The sequence below is a fragment of the Camellia sinensis genome, chromosome 13 (genome assembly GCF_055761805.1).
Source record: "Camellia sinensis isolate YWXY chromosome 13, ASM5576180v1, whole genome shotgun sequence".
NCBI lineage: Eukaryota > Viridiplantae > Streptophyta > Magnoliopsida > Ericales > Theaceae > Camellia > Camellia sinensis.
In genome coordinates, this window is record NC_138973.1 from 11,179,306 (window position 1) to 11,200,748 (window position 21,443).

At 35.2% G+C, this 21,443-nt stretch overlaps 2 protein-coding genes and 1 long non-coding RNA gene across 13 annotated transcripts; 1 reads left to right on the forward strand and 2 right to left on the reverse strand.

Annotated features, from left to right (window-relative positions):
* Positions 1–1,507: 1,507 nt before the first annotated feature.
* Positions 1,508–12,880, reverse strand: LOC145805954 (uncharacterized). 3 transcript variants are annotated; one of them, XR_014348310.1, is made up of 4 exons: positions 12,741–12,880; positions 12,280–12,386; positions 5,440–5,533; positions 1,508–1,827 (listed from the first exon to the last, which is right to left on the reverse strand). It is a non-coding gene; the product is annotated as an uncharacterized LOC145805954 (long non-coding RNA). The 3 variants fall into 3 exon arrangements; XR_014348311.1 differs by lacking the exons at positions 1,508–1,827; positions 5,440–5,533 and adding an exon at positions 11,071–11,556; XR_014348312.1 differs by lacking the exons at positions 1,508–1,827; positions 5,440–5,533 and adding an exon at positions 11,428–11,562.
* Positions 2,223–11,599, forward strand: LOC114305380 (heparanase-like protein 3). Of its 2 annotated transcripts, XM_082901447.1 has the most exons (10): positions 2,364–2,774; positions 5,697–5,733; positions 5,825–6,002; positions 6,158–6,306; positions 9,913–10,014; positions 10,087–10,143; positions 10,253–10,442; positions 10,538–10,663; positions 10,916–11,015; positions 11,153–11,599. In XM_082901447.1, the coding sequence occupies exons 1-10, from the start codon at positions 2,466–2,468 to the stop codon at positions 11,528–11,530; spliced, it is 1,626 nt and encodes a 541-aa protein (XP_082757573.1). In that variant the 5' UTR covers positions 2,364–2,465; the 3' UTR covers positions 11,531–11,599. The 2 variants fall into 2 exon arrangements, with proteins under 2 accessions (XP_082757572.1, XP_082757573.1); XM_082901446.1 differs by having other exon boundaries at positions 2,223–2,774; positions 9,913–10,143.
* Positions 12,881–13,231: 351 nt separating the features above from the next.
* On the reverse strand, positions 13,232–21,265 carry LOC114305468 (Cysteinyl-tRNA synthetase, class Ia family protein). 8 transcript variants are annotated; one of them, XM_028250566.2, is made up of 9 exons: positions 20,677–21,265; positions 19,452–19,519; positions 17,254–17,448; positions 16,343–16,513; positions 15,664–15,945; positions 15,383–15,508; positions 14,772–14,975; positions 14,098–14,199; positions 13,232–13,741 (listed from the first exon to the last, which is right to left on the reverse strand). In XM_028250566.2, the coding sequence occupies exons 3-9, from the start codon at positions 17,335–17,337 to the stop codon at positions 13,505–13,507; spliced, it is 1,206 nt and encodes a 401-aa protein (XP_028106367.1). In that variant the 5' UTR covers positions 17,338–17,448; positions 19,452–19,519; positions 20,677–21,265; the 3' UTR covers positions 13,232–13,504. The 8 variants fall into 8 exon arrangements, with proteins under 8 accessions (XP_028106367.1, XP_028106361.2, XP_028106368.1 ...); XM_028250560.2 differs by having other exon boundaries at positions 17,254–17,415; positions 20,771–21,226; XM_028250567.2 differs by having other exon boundaries at positions 19,452–19,515; positions 20,677–21,226.
* Positions 21,266–21,443: the final 178 nt, after the last annotated feature.

Below are 21,443 nucleotides of genomic sequence, written 5' to 3' on the forward strand. Positions count from 1 at the left end.
CTTTCAAGTTTCAACTTTGTGAATGTGTAACTTTCATGCTTTCATCAATTTATATTTTTAGCATATGCTCAGGGGTCAAAGGGAAGCTTCCAACTATGTAATGAGCATGCCTTACCCCAATTTAATAAAATAGTCTGAAATTGTATATGCCTAAAGGTATGACCACCATGTATACATCCAAAGGAAAAAATTAATGCATATATTATAAAAAATAAAAAATAAAAAAACAGGATTGATCTTTCAAGAGGTCTTCTACTATGAATCATGGATATAGATATGAATAAGAAACTACATGCATACATAATACATTTATGAGGAATTCTAAGAAAAATAAGATACAAATACATTAATGAAAAATAAAGATACACATGTGAAAGAACCAACCACAAAACTAATCACATAATACAATCATAACTGTACATATTAGATGGTGAGACTCCTCATAATAAATAAAATAAAAAATAAAATAAAGAACTCAAATTGTGTTCCTTCTATTGTGTCCGCATGCAGCCTTATAGTAAAAGTATCTTTTTTCATATCTTAACAAGAGTCTCCAAAAGATTAAAAAGAGGATATTAAAATAATTGAAGATACCAGCCTACCCTCAAATAAAAGATTAGATAAGAGTATTTATTATAAAAAAAAACACGAGTAGATAAGAGTATGTAGTGAAAAGTGAGGGAGATGAGATGACCATGACTAGTGTGACACATGAGGGAGACCTTTGCCACCCTTTAGAAGTGCTTTTTGTAAATAGGGTTTGTTGTGGACTTTCTTTTTTCTCCATTTGGTTATGTGTTTGGTGATTGTGTTTTTTTTCTTCTTATCCTTGTTTGACATTAAAAAGCTAGAGTTTGTGAGCAGGTAGAGATCATTATTCATACATATATGTCAACAACCAAATGCTTAACTTAACTAACAATACATGCATCATTATCAACTCTAATTTTAAAATATTGTCGTAGGTGTATCTAATCCATATATATATATATATAACCTTTCATTCACGTACTTAAATCTTTTTTATTATTATTTTGTGAGAACCAAAATGACTTGTTAGTAATTAAGGTTGTGTGCCTTGATAAAGTTTGGGTTTGGGGGAAAAAAATAAAATAAAAGCAATAGAGAGCCTACCAGGGTTCAGAGAAAAAAAATATAATCTTGAGAGAGAATTTTAGACTAAGATGTTCAACAAAGATCATGCTGCTAAAAAATAAAAAAAAAAATTATGATAAACTAATATGCCCTAATAATTGAACTTAATCCCATCAGGTCATATTGAAAATAAGTCATAATAAAATCATCGGTTAAAATAATTTTTTGTGACATTTTTTGCATATGTTGCTAAAAATTGATAATTAGTGACTTTTTTTGTCATGATTTTTATAAATTATCAATAAAGCTTACAATTAGTGACGTTTTTCTGTGATGAATTTTTCAAACTGTCGCTGAAAGTTAAAAATTAGTGACGTTCTTTTGTGACGATTTTTTTAAACTTCGCTAAAACTTATAATTAATGACATTTTTTGTAACAATTTTTAAACTGTTGCTAAAAATTAACAATTAGTGACGTTTTTTAATAGTGTTTGATGAAAAATGCAATTAATTCTTACAGGACCTATTGGACAATAAGTCCATCTATTAGAAGCTACACGTAAGTCTCCTGAAAAAATGTAGAGCTTCAAATGGGTTCAGGCTGATCTGGTCCAGAACTACACTTGCCTATGAATTGAATTTCTGTTTGGCTGAATGGATTCTTCCTCATTTCTTTTTCTCCCCCAGCTACAGCCTTTCATTTTACTGAATCTTACAGTTATTGTTGACATCCTGGAAGACAACAAAAGCCAATGTCAATGATCAACCTCTCATGGGACCATTTTCAAATTTATTCATTCAATACATACTAAAAGTAACCAATAATTCTAGCTACACGTAAAACATTATAAAAAAAAAAAGTTAATCAAGAAAATAAAGTGTAAGGTGTAGATTTAACCTTGTGTATTATGGGTCACACTTAAAATGAATCTAATCCACATATTTCAATTCATTCAAAAATAACTACTACCCATAACCTTTTTTTCATTAACCAAAAACCATATTAATTATCAAAAACATATTAATTATTTATTCTTATTTGGTGAGAAGAAGGATCTTAGATAATTAAAAATATGATCACAACTATCCAAGTCAGTATTTTTATAAGTTCCAAAGGCACAATTCAAGCCAAACCACTTGCTTCCTCAGTAGTGTTATAGTAATATAGTTAAATAATCACAAACCAATAGTATAATATAATTTATACATAGCTTGTTATTTTTTGGTTCAAATTTACATATGGTTTTCTCCTTGGACAGCACATTTTCAAATTCTCCAACTCTCTCTCTCTCTCTCTCTCTCTCATTATTGACAGTCCTTCATCCAACCACCAATCAAAATCTCAGTATATAAACTACTTATTCATTTCTATGACCTTAACAGAGACTGAAACTAAACAAACACAATTGCTTTATGAAATGGGTTATCTGTTTAACCTCCTAGGGTTGTGTCTATGGATGTTCTTGGCCCTCCATGGCTCAAAAACTGTGGTTTCACAGAATACAGGGGCATCTGGGATTGTGGGCCCTGGGATTGGTGAAGGCACTGTTTATATCAATGGATCAGCCTCCATTGGGCAGATAGATGAAGACTTCATTTGTGCTACAATTGATTGGTGGCCACCTGAAAAATGTGACTATGGAACTTGTAGTTGGGGAACTGCTTCTCTTCTCAATGTGGTCAGCTTTCTCCCTATGTTTTCTTCTTCTTGTTGCCATCTTTTTTCTTTTTTCCTTTTTTTTTGTTTTTGTTTTTGTTTTGGAATTGGTGCTAGTTTGAATTTTTAAGTTCTTTTCATTTTAGGTGTAATCATATCCTTATATAAATCTATTTTATAATGTATCAAAATCGTTTTACTTCTTTATTTTTTTCTTTCTTTTTTTCATATTTATGATTGTGTAACATTGCTTTTTATAATTTGTATTGAATCTCATTGATTCTTAATTCTTTCAATTCATTGTTCCCAAATTTAAAATTTTGATTCACAATATAATTCTCAATTTGACTAGTACGGTTTTTGCCCATTAATTTGATTTTTTACTTGAAATTTGGTAATGATAAATAGAAAACTCTCATGTCAGCCCAAAGTTATTATTAGTTTGGGTCGACAACCACAAAATGTATTGAAATGTGTAAAAAATATGTAAAAATATTTAGAAGTGTTTTTGTACCTAAAAAAAAAATCACTTGAAATTCTAACCATTTAATTTTGTTTTCTCCTCATTCACAATCCATTGGGCTATAATATTTTAGTTTGAATTTTTAAGTACTTTTCATTTCTAATTTTATTTTTTGTTGCCTTGTGAATATAGGAATTTTATTTATTTTTAAAAAAAAAAATTTGAATCCTAGGCATTAGTTCAATCTTCAAGGTTTTTTTCCTATAAACTTTAGTTTTTTACTTGAAATTTAGTAATAATAAATGAAAAATGTTATTGACCACCGAAAAGAGTGTTATAGTCTCGGTGGACGTACAAAAAGTTCATTAAATTGTGTAAAAATATACATAAATATGTAGAAGTGCTTTCGGATCTGTAAAGAATCTAGAAATTTTAGTATTTTCATCTCCTTGTCGACAGCCATGAGCTGTAATTAGCTCATTAAAAAAATTAAACAAATAACAGATATTAATACATCATTTGGCAACTCAATATTTTAACTTAAAAGTCACTAAAAAAATAAAAAGCTAATCACCTATACTAAAAAGTCAAAAACAAAAAAAATTCCTCTACTTTTTGCACATTTTTTCGTAAAAAACTAAAAAGTCAATCCAAATAATCGTTTGGGAAGCAAGATTTGAGGCTTTTTTAGCTATTTTAGCCACAAAAAATAAAATAGGCTATTTTAGCCACAACAAATAAAATATCACATCCAACCCATAATCATTACACTCTTCTCTCATAAAAAAGCTAAAAAAGTCAAAAAGTCCTTCCCAAACCAAGCTTTTTAGCCCAGGCTAAAATAGTCAAAAAAGCCAAAAAACCAACCTACTTCCCAAACCAAGCCTAATTTTATTTATCTCATATTTTAACAAAAAAATTAAAAAATTACTAGAATAACTTGTTTCCAAATGAGGCCTACGAGGACTAAATTCATTCATACTTCTGAGACGGATAAATTCTTATGCTGTCTGTTTCTATGTCATGCTTTTGTATCAAATAGGAGTTTTTAGGGACAGCTGAGTTTTTCTTCTGCCGTAAGAACAAGGATTTCCTGTTTGAACCTGGTCGTATTTGTTCCTATATATTAAGGTTCACCTAAAAAATAAGAAATTTTTTATCCAAGGTGGTAGGCACTGAAACATGTATTTTTCATACTGTTTTATTTGATATTTGATGTTTGATTGTCAAGAAAATATTAGAAATTTGCACCATCTTGGAGACCGCGCAGAGCATTATCTAAACAAAGAAACAGCAATATTTTAAGAATCAATAGGCTGTAATTAAGAATTGCAAAGTGTAATGTCCAGGGAGTTTCCAAATTTCTATTTCAGAAGTGATTAAGATGTGCATGTGTATACTATATTATTCCTGTTTTGCATTTTTATAATAAGGGAAGCTAAAAGGGAACCCTTTTGAGGGGACGAGGAGGGGTGACCCTTGAGGGTTTCAAAATATGTGCATCTTTACATTTGATTTTGAATGTCAAGTTGTTGAATATGTAATAAGCAAAATAAAGAACATATAAATAACTAACTAGAAACATTCATGTACTCATGTAACATGCTCCATCTTTTTTTATTTTCATGGTTTCTTAGCGATAAACATATCACTCATGACCATTGACCACTTGATGCCACTTCATAATTATTTTTATCATCGAACTTTGCATTTATTATGCATATGAGATCTCGCCTCTCTCAGACTACTTTATGATAAACGGCTTTGATTTCGAGATTGATGGGTGCTTTGGGATGATCTAAATAAGTACATTTTTTGACTTTTTATGAAATATAGGTTGGGTTTGAAGTGATGTGTTAGAGAGGTGATGTGATTTAAATAAGATGATGTGACTTAAATCGGATACTGACTTTTTGACTTTTTTAGATCATGTCAAACGAATTTCCAGTATGATTGTCACCATGGAAGAGATAAACAAGTTGAAAATTTGATACCTAGGCAAAGTATTGAATTTGTAAAATAGAAAATACACATTCATCATTTTCGCAGCATAGAAAAACCAATGCTCAGATCAAATTCTATAGTCTTCTACAAAGCACATTTTGAAATTCACCAAAATATGACTATAAGCCAAAACAAAAACCATAAAGGAAGGTCCAATTGCTAAAAATATGTAGAAATGAAATAATTTTAGTGCCCTTTATAAAGAAAAAATATGTCTTACCTGTTAGGTGGAATCATACTCCCCTCTTGCTGGCAGGCTGTTTTCCATTGCCGGTTCATCTCACAGCATGTTGTGTACAAAATCATAACAATACCTGCAATTACCAATGGCATCATCAATATTCTCATTCTCTATTAAAATGTTCATAGAGATCATTTTCAGTAAAACTGACTTTTGGCAAAGATGGTTGTTAGTAAAATAAAGAATAGATTACCAGAATATTGTCTTCTTATAACTTGTTCATATCTTTTTTGTAGGATCTTAGCAACCCAATTTTGTTGAATGCCATCAAAGGTACGAAAACACTTTGTATATGTTATAAGCACTCTAAATAATTGCACTTTCTTGGCATTGAAAATAAGTAACAACTTTGATTGCATTGCAGCATTCTCTCCCTTGAAAATTAGATTGGGTGGTACTTTACAAGACAAAGTCGTATATGAAAGCGTTGGCGTGCCATGTACACAATTTGTTTTAAATAGTGCAGAGATATTTGGCTTCACTCAAGGTTGCTTGCCCATGTCCCGCTGGGACGCACTAAACAGTTTCTTCAAAAATGCCGGGTAAGAAGATCATTTTTACCATTTAATATCCAAACAAGCAAAAAATTTGCAATAATATGGTAATGTCTATAAATATTTGTAAATTCATACTAGTTCTTGTGAATATTGAACCCTATTCCGACACTATTCTGATTACTTGATCTTTTCATGTACAGAGCAAAAATTATATTTGGCTTGAATGCATTAAGTGGCAGAACAGTAGGACCTGACGGTTCTGCTGTAGGAGCTTGGAATTCCAGCAATGCAGAATCTCTTATAAGATATACTGTCAACAAGGGATACACTATTAATGGCTGGGAACTTGGTAAGAACTCTCATACATCATTCCAGGCATGCCGAAAATAAGAATAAATAAATAAAAGTAAGAATAAAAATAAAAATAAATAATGGGTTACGGTGTTCTTCCTTTGAGGTGTGATTTATAGAACATATAACTTGAAAAAGAATTTATCTGATTTTAACAGTAGCTATTTCTTTAGGTATCACTACAGCAATTAAATTACTTCAAATTAGACAAATAGTTTAGGAACCTAATATGAAAAAAAAAGGGTAAGCTAAATAGAAAGAATAAAAATATACTGGGTGTTAGAATTTACCATCACCTACCACCACTACCACCTCACCTACTCCACTAAACCTAACCCACTACACCACTACCACCTCACCTACTCCACTAAACCTAACCCACTACACCACTATCACCATCCACTACACACCATCCACTACACCTACATCTATATAAGGAACCATTTGTAATAGACAGAATATGTATCAATTCATCAATCAATAATACAATTCTCTATTTCTCTTTATACATTAAATTTCTACATGGTATCAGAGCCATAAGATTTAGGCCCGTATTTTGTTTTCTCACCGGCGGGCAGCCGGCCGGCAACCTTGCCTTCGCTGCCCGCTGGAATTTTGTACACATACCTTCACTTTCCTGCATCTTCCAACTTTCTTACAACTGTTGTCCCATAGATGGGCTTCATATCTACCAGTCCATCTATGCCTTGTGACACCTCTATACTGTGATATCCTCTGTCCAACCTATACTTTTTCTTTGTTCAAGTTTGATATTTCGACAACAACAGAGCTTCCACTCGAGTAACCAGGCTTCCCATCTAATGCAATCTTTCCACTTGATTTGGAAACACCATCATGGGAACTTGACCCAGAGATGCTAGGAGCCAGAGGACTACTGGGAGAAGCTGACCCACCAGAAGCTGCAGCAATGCTGTTATCGAATAGTGGAACAATGGCCCAGGCAAATGACTCTCTAAAATTTGCAGATGCTACCTTCTCTGATTCATCGCATTCAAGAGTTTCAAAGCATCTGGGTGAGTCTCCTCTCCCTGCTTATGAACCTGTGTTTGACTGGGAAAATGAGAGATCGATGATATTTGGGCAACGGAATCCAGAAGCTCATACGGCACAGTATGGCAGTGGATTGAAGATCTCTGTGAAAGTCTTATCCTTATCTTTTCAAGCAGGGCTAGTTGAGAGAGATAAATTATCAGAGGATTTCATCTTCCGTGTGTTACCAGCTGAGATGCGGGATGCTAGTAGTTCTTTTGCACCCACGTTTCCCCTTACTTTACAACCCATGTGCACCTTTTTGACATCCCTGTAGGTCCAGGAGCTATTCCACATACCAACCCATGTGCACCTTTTTTTTTTATTTTCTTCTATTCTACTTTTTTGACCCATCATTCCACCATACCTATTTTTTTATTCTTATTATTATTATTATTATTATACAACACCAACACAACCCACAACCACCGGTCCACTTTTCATCTCTTTATTTTATATATATATATATATATCTATATATCTCTTTTTATTATATCTCAAAAAAAAAAAAAAAAACATCATCCTCTCTCTTCCGTTTGATTTCAAACTCCATTATTTTTATTTATTTTCTCCAAACCACTTTCCTTCTTTCCCCCATCTTTCATTTTTGATTTCAAATATATTTTTATTATTTCTTTCTTTATTTTTCTTTCACATTATTTTTAATCTTTTTCCAATTCCATTCATCCCATCTAGCTTTGCACACCAAACCATATTTTATTCATCTCAGGGATCAACCCTGATCACAATTTTACACAAAAAAAAAAAAAAAAATACAAACATGCAACCACATTCACAGGTGGGATTTTTTCTTCTCTACTCTGCCGCCGGTCTTTTCCTCTTGCCTCCGTCCTGGGCGGCCCTTGCCGGTGTTGCCTCTGTGTTTCCCCCTCCACTGGGCATGATCACTACTCCCTGCTCCTCCACTGCAGCATATGGCGGCCCTCCAAATCGGAACATCATGGTGGCCTTCCGTTTCAGCTCCTTATTTTTCGCCTTTAGCACACTTATCTCTGCTCGCGCATCCTTATACATGCGTTGGAGCAGAGCCAACTGGGCGTTTAACTGCTGCACCTCATTTGTCCTACTCTGCAGCCGGTGCGACAGGTTTGTGACCGCCGTCATGGTCTCCACACATGACTTCAAAGTATACTGATTGGCCTCAATATCAGTTTGCACCGCCATTTTTTGCTCCACCGACCGCATTGGAAAGTTCAACGGAGCAAAACCAGAGGCGCTTGGTTGAGGTTCACTGGCCACCGCACCAGTTATCTCTCTTGTTGACTCGTTGAGGTCGGGAAAGAGAGTGAGCAGACCACGGGACGAAGAGGCCATATTCTGGGTAGCTGAACGGGAAGACGAGGCCATGTTTTGGGTTGCTAAGTGTTTCAGAAAAGCAGCGATTACCGATTGGTACTGTCAGACAGGGTTGGTTACAGCGTGTTTCAAGATTTGCAGCTCTTCGAGACAAGCTCTCTGAGAATGCAGAGGTTTCAACTGGTTTGTTATGCTTCCAAGCCTCAGCCTCCGCTTCGGTTTATAAAGACCCTGACGAAGAGGCCGACACGCGTTCTGTCGGTCCCGTGCATCGCCGCGTGTCTGGCGCGCCTTTTGATGGCTCGCCGCTCGATGATTTCTGTCGGGCACATCTTTTGATAAAGTGGGCGCGCCTTTTGAGGGCGCGACTTTTGAGGGCTCGATATATATATATATACATGTATATCTTTTGGGCAGCCTATATACACACTCATACAGTGTCTTCTTTATGGGTCCGACAAGACTCTGTAAACTGTCCCGACATTGATTCCGGTTAGCTCCTTCATGGGTCCGACAAGACTCTGTAAACTGTCCCGACATTGATTCCGGTTAGCTCCTTTATGGGTCCGACAAGACTCTGTAAACTGTCCCGACATTGATTCCGGTTAGTTTCTACAAGGGTCCGACAAGACTCTGTAAACTGTCCCGACATTGATTCCGGTTAGTTTCTATAAGGGTCCAGCAAGACTCTGTAAACTGTCACAACAACTGTCAGAACATTGTCTGCTACAACGGTCCGACATGACCCCATAAACTGTCTTCTACATCGGTCTGACACCACCATACAGTGTCTTCACCAACGGTCTGACACGACCATACAGTGTCTCCTATCCTTTTTTTATGTATTTTCTTGTTTTGTTCCTCTCTTCAAACTCAAGTTGGTTAGTTTCTATCCTCCTTGAGTTTGCGGGGGGCTGTTAGAATTTACCATCACCTACCACCACTACCACCTCACCTACTCCACTAAACCTAACCCACTACACCACTACCACCTCACCTACTCCACTAAACCTAACCCACTACACCACTATCACCATCCACTACACACCATCCACTACACCTACATCTATATAAGGAACCATTTGTAATAGACAGAATATGTATCAATTCATCAATCAATAATACAATTCTCTATTTCTCTTTATACATTAAATTTCTACACTGGGGATATTCATGTATCTATTCTATGTCAAGCACATATATCATATCTCATGTGTAACTACTGTTTTCTTTTCAGGAAATGAACTTAGTGGGAACGGAGTTGGAGCAAGGGTTGCAGCAATCCAATTTGTGTCAGATGTGATCGCTCTCCAGAACATAGTGCAAAACACCTACAAAGGTTTTCAGGTCAAGCCTATAGTCCTTGGGCCAGGAGGATTCTTTGATTCTAACTGGTTCACTGAATTTGTAGATAAAACACCAAACTCTCTCCAAGTGATTACCCACCACATTTACAACCTCGGTCCAGGTACATTGACAAACCAAAAACACTTTCCTAGGGCCTTTTTCAACTAAGTGTCTTCTACCCCTGAATAAAAGCATTTTAAATGAAAAACTCTCCTTGTTCTTATATATAGGTGTTGATGATCACCTGGTTGCCAAGATCCTTGACCCATCGTATCTTGATGGTGAATCCCAGCAATTCAGCAACCTCCAAAGCATTTTAAAAGCCTCTGGAACTTCAACAGTAGCATGGGTTGGTGAAGCCGGTGGAGCTTATAACAGTGGCCGTAATCTTGTCACTAATGCGTTTGTGTTTAGCTTTTGGTAAGTAAGATCTGACTTATTTTCAAGATCATTTTTTTTCTCAACTCTCAGATAGTATGTTCAGCTTAGGACTAATCTTTATGCTAACCAAACAGGTACTTGGATCAACTTGGGATGGCAGCCTCTTATGGTACCAAAACATACTGTAGACAAACATTGATAGGTGGAAACTATGGCCTACTCAACACTACCACCTTTGTTCCAAATCCTGATTACTACAGGTTCTATTCCTGAATCCCACAACATTATTTTTATATCACAGCAATCATGGTGATGAAAATCATCAACTTTTATTCTCACAAAATAAGAATGAGAATTAAAACCAAGATGGATCTATGTATGCATATCTATATGTATATATACACACGCTGATATTGTCATTACCATTTTTTGGCTCCAAAACAAGAGGCAGAGCAACCAAACTTACTTATTTTGAACTGTTTTTTTATGTGCTTAATGAAACCATTGTGCAGTGCTCTTCTTTGGCACCGGTTAATGGGAAGAAATGTCCTATCAACAAACTTCATTGGGGTAAAGAAAATTCGTGCTTACTCTCACTGTTCAAAAAAATCTGTAAGTCAACACTTCAATTGGAAAAACATAATTAAACTACCTATGTAGATACAAATTCAGCCATATCAAGTAATTTATCTATGTGAACTTATCATTATATATGTGTTTTACTAAATTATTGAGTTTACATGTGACAGCATGGAATCACATTGCTCTTGATCAACCTAGATGGTAACACAACGGTCCAAGTTGGAGTTTCAGTTTCGAATGTAACCACAAATGGGATACAGAAAATGAGACGTACACACCATGATCGGAGAACCAAGTTTGCTAGGATGCCTCGGTTTTCAAAATTTGGTGAACTTACAAGAGAAGAATACCATTTAACAGCCAAAGATGGCGATTTACACAGCCAAACAGTGCTTCTAAATGGGAAACTACTTGCTGTAAATTCCTCTGGCATTATTCCTCCCTTGAAACCCATGCATGTCAACCTTTCAGAACCTGTAACTGTCGCTCCTTTCTCTATTGTGTTTGTTCATATTCCCAGCATTCATGTTCCTGGTTGTAGGTAGGCTTGCCCATATATATTTTGTAAATTCTGTTTCTTATTTCCATTAGTAAGATTTGGAATGTGAGTGAAATTCTTTGTCAAGCACCATAATAAATGCAAAATCCACTAAAAGGAAGTGCTTATAAGTTATAACTGACTCTCTGTGTCAACAACCATGCACAAACTCTGAGAAACATGAATATGGACATGCGACACGAGAGACACACTACCACAAAAATAATTAAACAAATAAATACAGCATGGGGGACACACATAAAGTATATAGTTTTATATTTATTAAATATCATACATACGAACATTTCATTGGAAAAGAACAAAAAAAAAAAAAATACAATATAACATTCATTTCTAAAGTTTAAATTAAGAATGAGAGATTAATAGGTATAAATCTATACTATTTTCCATTTATCATTGGATCCTACGTTATTTTGTTCAAATTTGTAAAGTGTTTTATGTGCATCTAAGTGATTGACACGTGCGTCCCTGAGTGTTCAAAGCGTGTCCAGTTCTAAAAAATTAAAAAATAATCAGACCAAGTGTCAGGAAGTGTCCAATGAGTGTTGGTGTCAATGACGACTGTAAATGACAGATTGCTTGTGCACAGTTCTTTGGAAGAAGTAATGTTTGAGAAGTAAATTGATATGGACACCCGGTCATAAAAATAAATAAATAAAAATAAAATAAAATAAAATAAGTAGATATAGTCCAGAAAATTTACAAAGGTGAGTCGAGTTTGATTCAGAAGCTCACCACAAGTTGAATCCACTGACTCTGCTAATTGCAAATGCAGTAAAACTCTGCTGCTGCCAATCAACTGGGAACTTTAAGCCCCATTTCCATGCGGGATTGCAAATACTCTGGAAGAAGGGAAATGAAGACATAAATACACAAAGAAGAAAACCAATTTGAGCGTGAAAAACAAGTAAAATTTTGCATTAGTATGCATGTCAACTGGTCAGAACTTGGATAAACAAAAATGTACCTAATAGGAATGTTCACATAAATGACATATGGAGTCAATATAATCTGATGCAGGTAATGAAATATAAAAATTTCCCAGAGAGAAACATTCAAAGCATTTGATGTACTAGCACTCCTCTGAAGTTTAAGGCAGCTACGGTGAGTATTTAGTAAGTAGTCTGACAATGTTGGCATGATTCTCCCAGATCGATAAAAGCAGTAGTCAGATGGATTAAGCAAACCTAACTCACCTTGGTCAAGAGGCTGGGAGATAAAGTTGACCCCATCCGTCCTCTATTGTCCATCCTCATTGGTTGGGAGCACCATGTGCACATGCCATGGTATTTCCACTTTTCAACAAGACAGCAACACACTGTCAACACAAAATCTATTTAGTGCTTTATTCAGATCCAAAACCATGACTTCCTAACAAGCATTTAGTTGCCAAAGTACAACTTCCAAAGCACTTGTTAAGTCCATTGAGTCAAAAAACATGGAACACAATGGAGAAAGGCCAACCAAACCACACACGTCACACACAAATTTGAGGTGGCCAGAGGCATGAATAGATTAGCTTCACCCTGGCTTTTAATCAACATGTTCTGGTGGGAAACCATCTTGTGAATTTATAGCCATTGCCAAGCATAAAAAGCCTTATATACTGGTACACATTGCAAATAGTTGGCAATGATCTGCAAGAACTGATCCTGAGTCCGAAAAGCAAATAAAGAAAGCAGGAAGATAAAAGAACTCTTAGTCTACATTGGCGAAGGAGGGCTATGTACAGTAGCAAATAGAAACTCCGTGAAATATTAAAAGAACTTAGATTTACATGGCCAAATCCCTATAGTCACTGAATTTTATTACCTCCACTCAACTGAACTGCCAATAAATAAGTGCCACGCCCACATTTCAAAATAAAACCTGATTCTTAAATTCTATTAGGAGAAAAAATTATCCAAATTCTAAATGCAGAATGATGCCAGGTTTCAACAGCGACAACCCCAGAAGCCATTCAAACTGCAACAACCTGCTGCTCCTGCATGGCAAGAGGAACAGCTGGTCTCCAACTTGTTCCCCCTGGACTGTCCATGAGGGCAATACCCACAGCAGCCAGATCTTTCCTTACTGCATCTGATTTTTCGTACTCTTTGTTCATTCTTGCAGTAGTCCTTTCTTCAATTTTTTGCAGAACTTGATCTTCAGTCAACTTTGCACGCTTCAATGCCTTTTCCCTCAGCTGCTGCAAAACCTGCAATACACAAGATCGAGATGAGTGAGTATTGACGAGTCATCATATCATTCAGCATGCATTACTTGGTACACCCCAAACATAAAGAAGAATAAAGTAATTCTTTTCAGTGTTGGGGGTGGGGGTTGGAGAGTCCCAACAAACAAATATTAGAGTTTAGACAGCACAAATGCATGTAAAAGGGAGGCACCAGAACCCCTAGAGTAATTCATGACTTCCACGAATTACTTGAATCAATTCATGCCAAAAAAGAAAAAAAAAAATTAATCGAAATTACAGAATAAGGTCATTTGTTTAATATGGTAGTGCCATATTGCAACAGAAAGAATTTCTAGAACAAGAGAAACTTTGAATACCTCAGAGTAACTTGTTGGCATAAGGCCTAAAATAAAAAGAAGATTCTTAATTGTCTTTTCTAAAGCTGCAAGCGATTCTATACGTAACTCTTGCTTCTTCCCCTGCATGAAGCATTCAGCCATAAATATTAAGGTCAAAACTGAAGTTTCTTCTATAACCAATGAACCAGAAGTAATAAATTGTAGAGCAGAGCTGAGGAGATGAAAAATAAACGAATTAGAAGCCAGAAGCAGGAATTAAACAAATTGATAAAATCAATCCTAAAATTGCAGCAAAGTCACAACTTTGAGTTACTCCAAACTGAAACCCTTCTGCTGGTGTAGGTTGATTCATTACTGCTGTATCAGTTGGTTTAGGGTTCTGGCCTGATTTACCATCTGATTGATGCACTGACCCTTTAATTTGGTTAAAGATTAATGTCAAGCAAACCAACCCAAACCATGCAGCAATGTAGGCCCCAACTGCCTGTCATGCTGTAGCCGTGGGTTGAAAAAGAAGCATATCATTGATGATTTTTTGGGGTTTTTGACAAAATATCTGGCCAATATTTAATAAGATATGACAATTAAACAGATCTGCATACTCCTCTTTTTCTTTTTCTTTTTCTTTTTTTTGATTGGCTATTCATGTGCATAAATAAAACTGTATAATTCTCGTGATGAGAAATCAATACCTTGCGAGTGTGTAGCAAATCGTTGATGATTTTCAATGGCTCAGAGAGTGCAGACAAAGCAACAGGAGTGTGAAGATCATCCAACATCGACACTAGAACTTCATCATTAAATTTATTGATACAACTCTTGACATCTGGTGGAATTGAGTCCTTTCGATTTACATTATTGTGCAGGCTCAGAAGAACTTCACAATCATGTAATGTCTGCAACCAATTGAACCTAATAAATAAATAAAAACAAAAGGAAATGTGTCTCCAGAGGGTATCACTACATAAATTTTGAAAGCAAACTAACACCTAGAATTATAATGTGACACTCCTTGATTTTGTTTGCCACAATGCCAACACAAAATAATAATAATAATAATAATAATAATAATAATAATAATAATAATAATAATAAAATTAAAAATTTGAAACTTAAATAAAAAGGGTAATCAAAATCATTTTTCAGTTGCAGTTGCATGAAATAACTAGTACAACACTTCCAAAAAACTGTTTTAAAACCATAGCAGATGCAGCTTTCAGGCAGGAAGCCCCAAAAGATTAGTTGAGACACCAGGATGACCCGATTAGAATGCAAAGCCAGAAGAAACACAGTATAGTGATACCTGATAGACGTAAAAAACACGGTCAGACGCTTTTTCAAGCTGTACATCTGAGTAGTTGATTGGAGATCGATAGTGTGTCCCAATTAGGAAAAGTCTTAATGCAAGGGGATGGTATAGGTCTACAACCTGAGGGATGTAAAAAAACAAAAACATGATGAGTAAAATCAATCCAAAGATGGAAACAAAATAAAAAGTGAATAGTGGTACGAGGTCATGAAATTAATTAAGACTTAGGATAAAAGAAAAAAAGATAATTTCAAAACAATATCAAATTACTTTACCTGCCGAATTGTGAAGAAGTTGCCTAGTGACTTGGACATTTTCTCTGAGTCAATAGTTACAAATCCATTGTGTATCCAGTAGCTTACGTTACTGTTCTCACATGCAGTACAACTCTGAGCAATTTCATTTTCATGGTGGGGGAAGATAAGATCCATCCCTCCACCATGTATGTCAAAAGAGTAGCCCAAATAAGTAGCGCTCATAGCACTGCACTCTATATGCCATCCAGGTCTTCCAGGACCCCAGGGACTCCCCCAAAAGGGCTCACCCTCCTTTGCAGACTACAACAAAGATCAATAACCTTAATCAATACTTTATAGAAACCAACTCAGTAGGAAAACATAGTGTTTGTCTAAGGCTCTAAATCCAAAATACATTTGTTTGGCTATTCGATAAATGTGACATTAACATTTCTTTATCATCTTGATGACTAGCAACTTTTGAATTCGAGGTCCAACTCGACCATAATTCACAAAGCATATAGGATATAAGATAACCCTAAATAATTAGTTCAAAATGTTGCAAAACTGACAAACCCCATTTATGATCATGTTGGATTCTGATTTAACATAAACAACTGAATTAGATAGGTAGATATATGCAGTCAATTTTTGCAAGTTTGGATGATTTAATGTTGGGAAGCTAATGCATGTGCATGTACATAATTACAAAACTTACTTTCCACAGAGCAAAATCAGCAGGATTTTTCTTCCTTGAGTCCACAGCAACCCGTTCACCTGCGCGATTATCTTCTAATTTTCGCCCAGATAACCGTCCATATTTTGAAAACTTGTCTACAGAGAAGTACACATCCCCATCAATACTGTAGGCACAACCACTATCAATAATCTGTCACGAAAAACACCAGTAAATCAAAATTCCATACTAGAATAAAAAAATAAACAAAATAGCAGATGAGTTATAATACTTTCATAAGCTTTTAAAAAAAGTTTGGGTGGGGTGGGGTGGCGTGGGGTGGATGCGGTGAGGTGGGGGTAAGAGTTTATAGCAACAACTTTATTTGTAAAAAGATGAATTACAAGATGCAAAGGAAAACAAAATAACTCAAAGCCATGATTGTTTTCCGGATTACATTGAATTGCTAATTCCAAGAGAGAGACCAAAAAAACTCAGTTTTTATGGCACCAAAAGTAAAGAGAAGAGTACAGACCTCAATTCTCACTACTGAATGATCAATCAAATAAGATAAATTTTGCATGATTCTCTACTGCTTCTCTTTGAAATATACTAATCAACAAAAGTTCAACTAAACCAAAAGTTTCAGGGGGTGGGGGGAAAAAAACACTTTCCTAGAAACCACTTTAGGTGGAGTAGAAAACAAAGCACACCATAGTTGAGGCCCATTCTCTCTACAACCATAGCCAAGCTGCAAAGTGTAAGAATTTTTTCAAGTACTAACCAAGAAACCTTACCTCTTTTTCTTTTTTTTTCCTTTTTTTTAAAAAAACATTTTCCTAGGCCAAATTCAAACCTAAGGTTACCCCCAACCCCAAACCACCCTACCCCCTACCAACAAAGTCAAGGTTTAAGAGCGCAAAGACCATCAAATCCATATATAAATAATATACCTGCTTAATCATATCAATGATTTGGGGCATGTGCTCTGAGACACGAGGTTCCACCGAAGGTGGTAGGCAGTGCAGATGCGCCATATCCCGATGAAATTCTTCACAATAACGTTTGCTCAAACTAATTGGATCCTCTCCCAGTTCATTTGCTCTGGCAATTATCTACAGAATTTGAAAATTGTAGACTCAGCTATCCTGTCATACATATGTAACAAGCAGTTGGGGCCTGGCATTCAGTCTTACAGCATATTAACAAGAAGCCATATGAACAAAATCATCATGCACAGCATGAAAGTCTTCGATTCACAATTTACAACTCCTATGATTCTTGAAAATGCCGGGCCTTAATGGATTTCGGAAGGTTGTTAAAATCGGCATCCTACGTTAAAGGATCAGATCGTAGAATCGGATCAAGGATCGCAAGATCCTACCGAAAAAGACAAATTACGTAATAATTTAATTTAAATAAACATTTTTTAAAAAGTATATACAGAATGAGCCTATATTCTATTAAAAAGAAGTGAAGATATTGTAAAAAATATAATACTCCATGTAAAATGTACATATAATATTATACAATAGAAAACTCAATGGTAAAAGTTTTGTATTTCATCAAAAAATAGGGTGAAGAAGAAGAATTCTATAACAAAATACTTTACAATCTACAATAATGCATAAAAAGTGAAGAAAAAATATTTAACAAAATTGGATATGAAAATAGATTAAGAACTCAAAAGAGCGACTTAACCGAATGATAAGGTTTGTCATTAGCATTCCTGACGGAGCGGATTCAAGTCACAAAATAGTCCAAAAATTGGAGTAAACTTGCAATCATCTTGCCCTCCTCAGACTCCGCTAAAGCTAAGTTTGTTTTTCCGACTAACTAGTTTCTTAAATTATCGCAATATTTAAATGTTTGTTTCCTAATTTGTTTTTCTTAGTCTATTTGATTCAATACTACTAAATTTTTTATTATTTATTTTGACCATATAAATTGGTATTTAAACAACAAACATAAAATTTACAATAAAATATGTCATACAATACAAAACAAGGCTTGTAAATTGAATCGGATTAGATCGGATTTGGACCGGAATTCCACGATCCTATAAGATCCCATTACCGGGATCAAAAGATTCTAACTATAAGGAGTTTTTTACACGATTCGAATCGATTATTGCCCCAATGGATTGTAAGATCCGAATCGCGATTCTGATAACCACTCCTTTACCTATGTTTTCTTTGTGAAAATACCATAATACAAAGTTTATTGTCAAAACAAAACAAAACCGAACCAAACCAAGCCAAGCCAAGCCAAGCCTTGCCTTGCCTTAAGTCCCATTAAATGAGGTCGGCTACATGAATCTTTCTTCTCCACTCGACTCTATCCATGGCCATTTGGTTTGTCAAATTAAAGAGATTCATATCTCTATTTACTACACTCGTCCATGTCAATCTAGGTCTGCCCCTTCCCCTAACACTTTCCTTTACTATCATTGTATCGCATCTCTTCACTACTGCCTCTGTTGGTCTCCATTGTATATAATCAAACCATCTCAATCTATTCTCTCTCAACTTATGTTCTATCGGTGCTACTCCTACCCATTCACAAATATATTCATTCCTAATTCTGTTTTTGCTAATCTTGCCACACATTCACCTAAGCATCCTCATCTCAGCAACACTTATCTTATCTACATGGTATTTCTTAATTGCCCAACATTCAACCTCATAGAATATCACTAGTTTAATAGTCATTCTATAGAACTTTCCTTTTAGTCTAGTGGGTACTCGCTTATCACACAGTACCCCAAACGCACTCCTACATTTAAGTCATCCTGCCTTAATTCTATGGACGACATCTACTCCAATCTCTCCAACTGTTGTGATAATCGATCCTAAAGTTTAATGTGAAGATAACCAATATTTATGCATGATTTATTGAATCTTAAATGAGGTTGCTTACGATTTTAAATGAGATTGTATCTTTATTTATTTATTTATTTTTAGATTGGGAGATGTATCTTCACGTTGCTATTTCAAAAGGCATTATATTTTGCCAAATAATTTTAAAAGTGCGGTATTGTTATAACAAGTTTATTAAAATTACAGTTTTGAACTAAAACACCTGTAAACCACGGGCAAAATTATTTTATCAAATGTATTTCAAAATTGTTAGAGTAGCAATTCAAACTAACCTTGTCATCAACATCAGTGAAGTTGCGAACATAATTGACTTCATATCCCAAATGACTAAGGTATCTGCCTAATCAATGAAATTCAATAAAAAAAAAATCCAATCAGCACCAAAGCATTAATTATACAAGCATATTTTATTACAATAAGCCAAGAATTTAGCCTAAGAAATACATTTGGAAAAAGAGACAAAAAGGCTCCCTCACTGAAAAAAATGAGAGATGATTGAAGTACCAATGATATGCACAAGAAAACAGCCCTTTTGAGACCATATTTCAATTCAAATCAGTTTTGCACACAAAAATGCAGTACAAGTACTCTTAAACTGCAACTAAAATGTAATTTTGTGAATGTTATTTCCTTTAAAATAAATAAAATAAAAAATTCCCTTTTCATTTCCCTCTGTTTTCTCAAGAACCAAGCAAAGTCCTTACATAAAATCTTTGCCCACTAAAATAAAGGTTAGAGCAACTCCGACTAAAATCTTTTCAAACAAGGCTTGTTAGGTAAAATAGCTAGTCATTTTCATTTCTTCACACCTCCAACAGCTCTCTCTAAATGCTAAGTTAATTTACCTCCTTCCTTTTTTTTTAGCTCTCTACATTTAGACTCAGCTCTTCAAACTCTAATGAACAGTCCTCTTCTTTCCCTCAATCTCTAATGCTGACATGGCATGCCATAAAACACTATCAATCATAAAATAAGTTTGGATTGAAAGCTATATAGAGAATAGTGTTGAAGTACTGAGCATCTCCAACAGGCTTTTTTAAATGAAACTTGTTGGCTATTATAACTAATTCCATCCTATTTTACTCCCTCTAATGGGCTAGCTACTCGAATAATTATTTTAACAAAATTATTTCAGCTACATTTGGAGAGCCTTGAGATGCTCTTTAAACTAGTTTGTATGGATAAATATATAACATAAAGAGTAGCGGTGGAGCTCATAGATGAAAAATCAGTTAGGTAAAATAAAGAGTATATGTTTATGATTGAGCTAGTAAAAAATGAAGAATAGCATTAGAGTTGCTCTAACTGTTTGGCTGCACCTCCAGTTAGGAGAGAAGCCTTTCCCAATAAAGATTGCACTTTTTAGCCATAAATGACTAGTAGGGTTGGAATTAGTCTAACAGAACAAAGCACTGAACAAGAAAAACTAAAAAGCAACCCAGAACACAAATGTATTAAAATATATATATATATATATATATATGTAGAGACGGGAACCTGTAGAGGACATCGAAGCAGACATAGACACGAGCATGGCCAATGTGGCTGAGATCGTATGCAGTGACACCGCACACATACATGCCGACCTTACCTGGCACCTTTGGCCTGAACACTTCCTTTTGTTTGCTCATTGTATTGTACAACCACAGCTCCGAATACGATTTACCCTCTGACCCATCACCATTGGTGTTCTTGCTACTTTTCTCGTTGATTGAAGGCTCAGATTGTCCCATTGAACTAAAACAACGAACCCTCGTTCCATTGCTGGAATAATTGTTGCCGCTGATGGAGATTTTGGGGTGATGGGTATGAATCAATCTCTGTGAGCGAGAGATTAGAGAGGTTTGGATTAGGATTAAGGGTTTGTAGCACTTGATGAGTGTAATCATTTGAGGATGCTATTAATTCTCTCTCCCTCTCTTCTCTCTCTAGGTTTGAAGCTTTGTGAACAGAGTGCTTTTGCATTATCTACAAGGAGTGAATTATGATTCTGCACCCCAGAAACTGCCGAGGCTCTCGTTGACACGGAGCCCAGACGAGTTGACACGAGTAATACTTGGACGAGTCAACTCGGGATATATTTATTAGGGGAATTCGTTTTAAGGTCCGGTTATTGAGATTTTATAATTTAAAAGATACTTAGGCCAAGTTTGGGAAGACTAAAAAAGTATACTTTTTGTCTTTTTGGATTAAAAAATTGAGGTTGAAAATATGGATGTTTGGGTTAACTTTTTGACTTTTTATTGAAAAATGTGTAATAAAAA

Coding starts and splice junctions, on each gene's coding strand:
- LOC114305380 (XM_082901446.1), top strand. CDS start 2,466: ATGACCTTAACAGAGACTGAAACTAAACAAACACAATTGCTTTATGAA. Junction 5,734..5,824: donor TTTGTTGAATGCCATCAAAG/GTACGAAAACAC, acceptor ATTGCATTGCAG/CATTCTCTCCCTTGAAAATT. Junction 10,443..10,537: donor GCGTTTGTGTTTAGCTTTTG/GTAAGTAAGATC, acceptor CTAACCAAACAG/GTACTTGGATCAACTTGGGA.
- LOC114305468 (XM_028250559.2), bottom strand. CDS start 21,068: ATGATTACACTCATCAAGTGCTACAAACCCTTAATCCTAATCCAAACC. Junction 19,516..20,676: donor TGCTTCGATGTCCTCTACAG/GTTCCCGTCTCT, acceptor TTGATTAGGCAG/ATACCTTAGTCATTTGGGAT. Junction 16,514..17,253: donor TCATTGATATGATTAAGCAG/GTATATTATTTA, acceptor TTTTCGTGACAG/ATTATTGATAGTGGTTGTGC.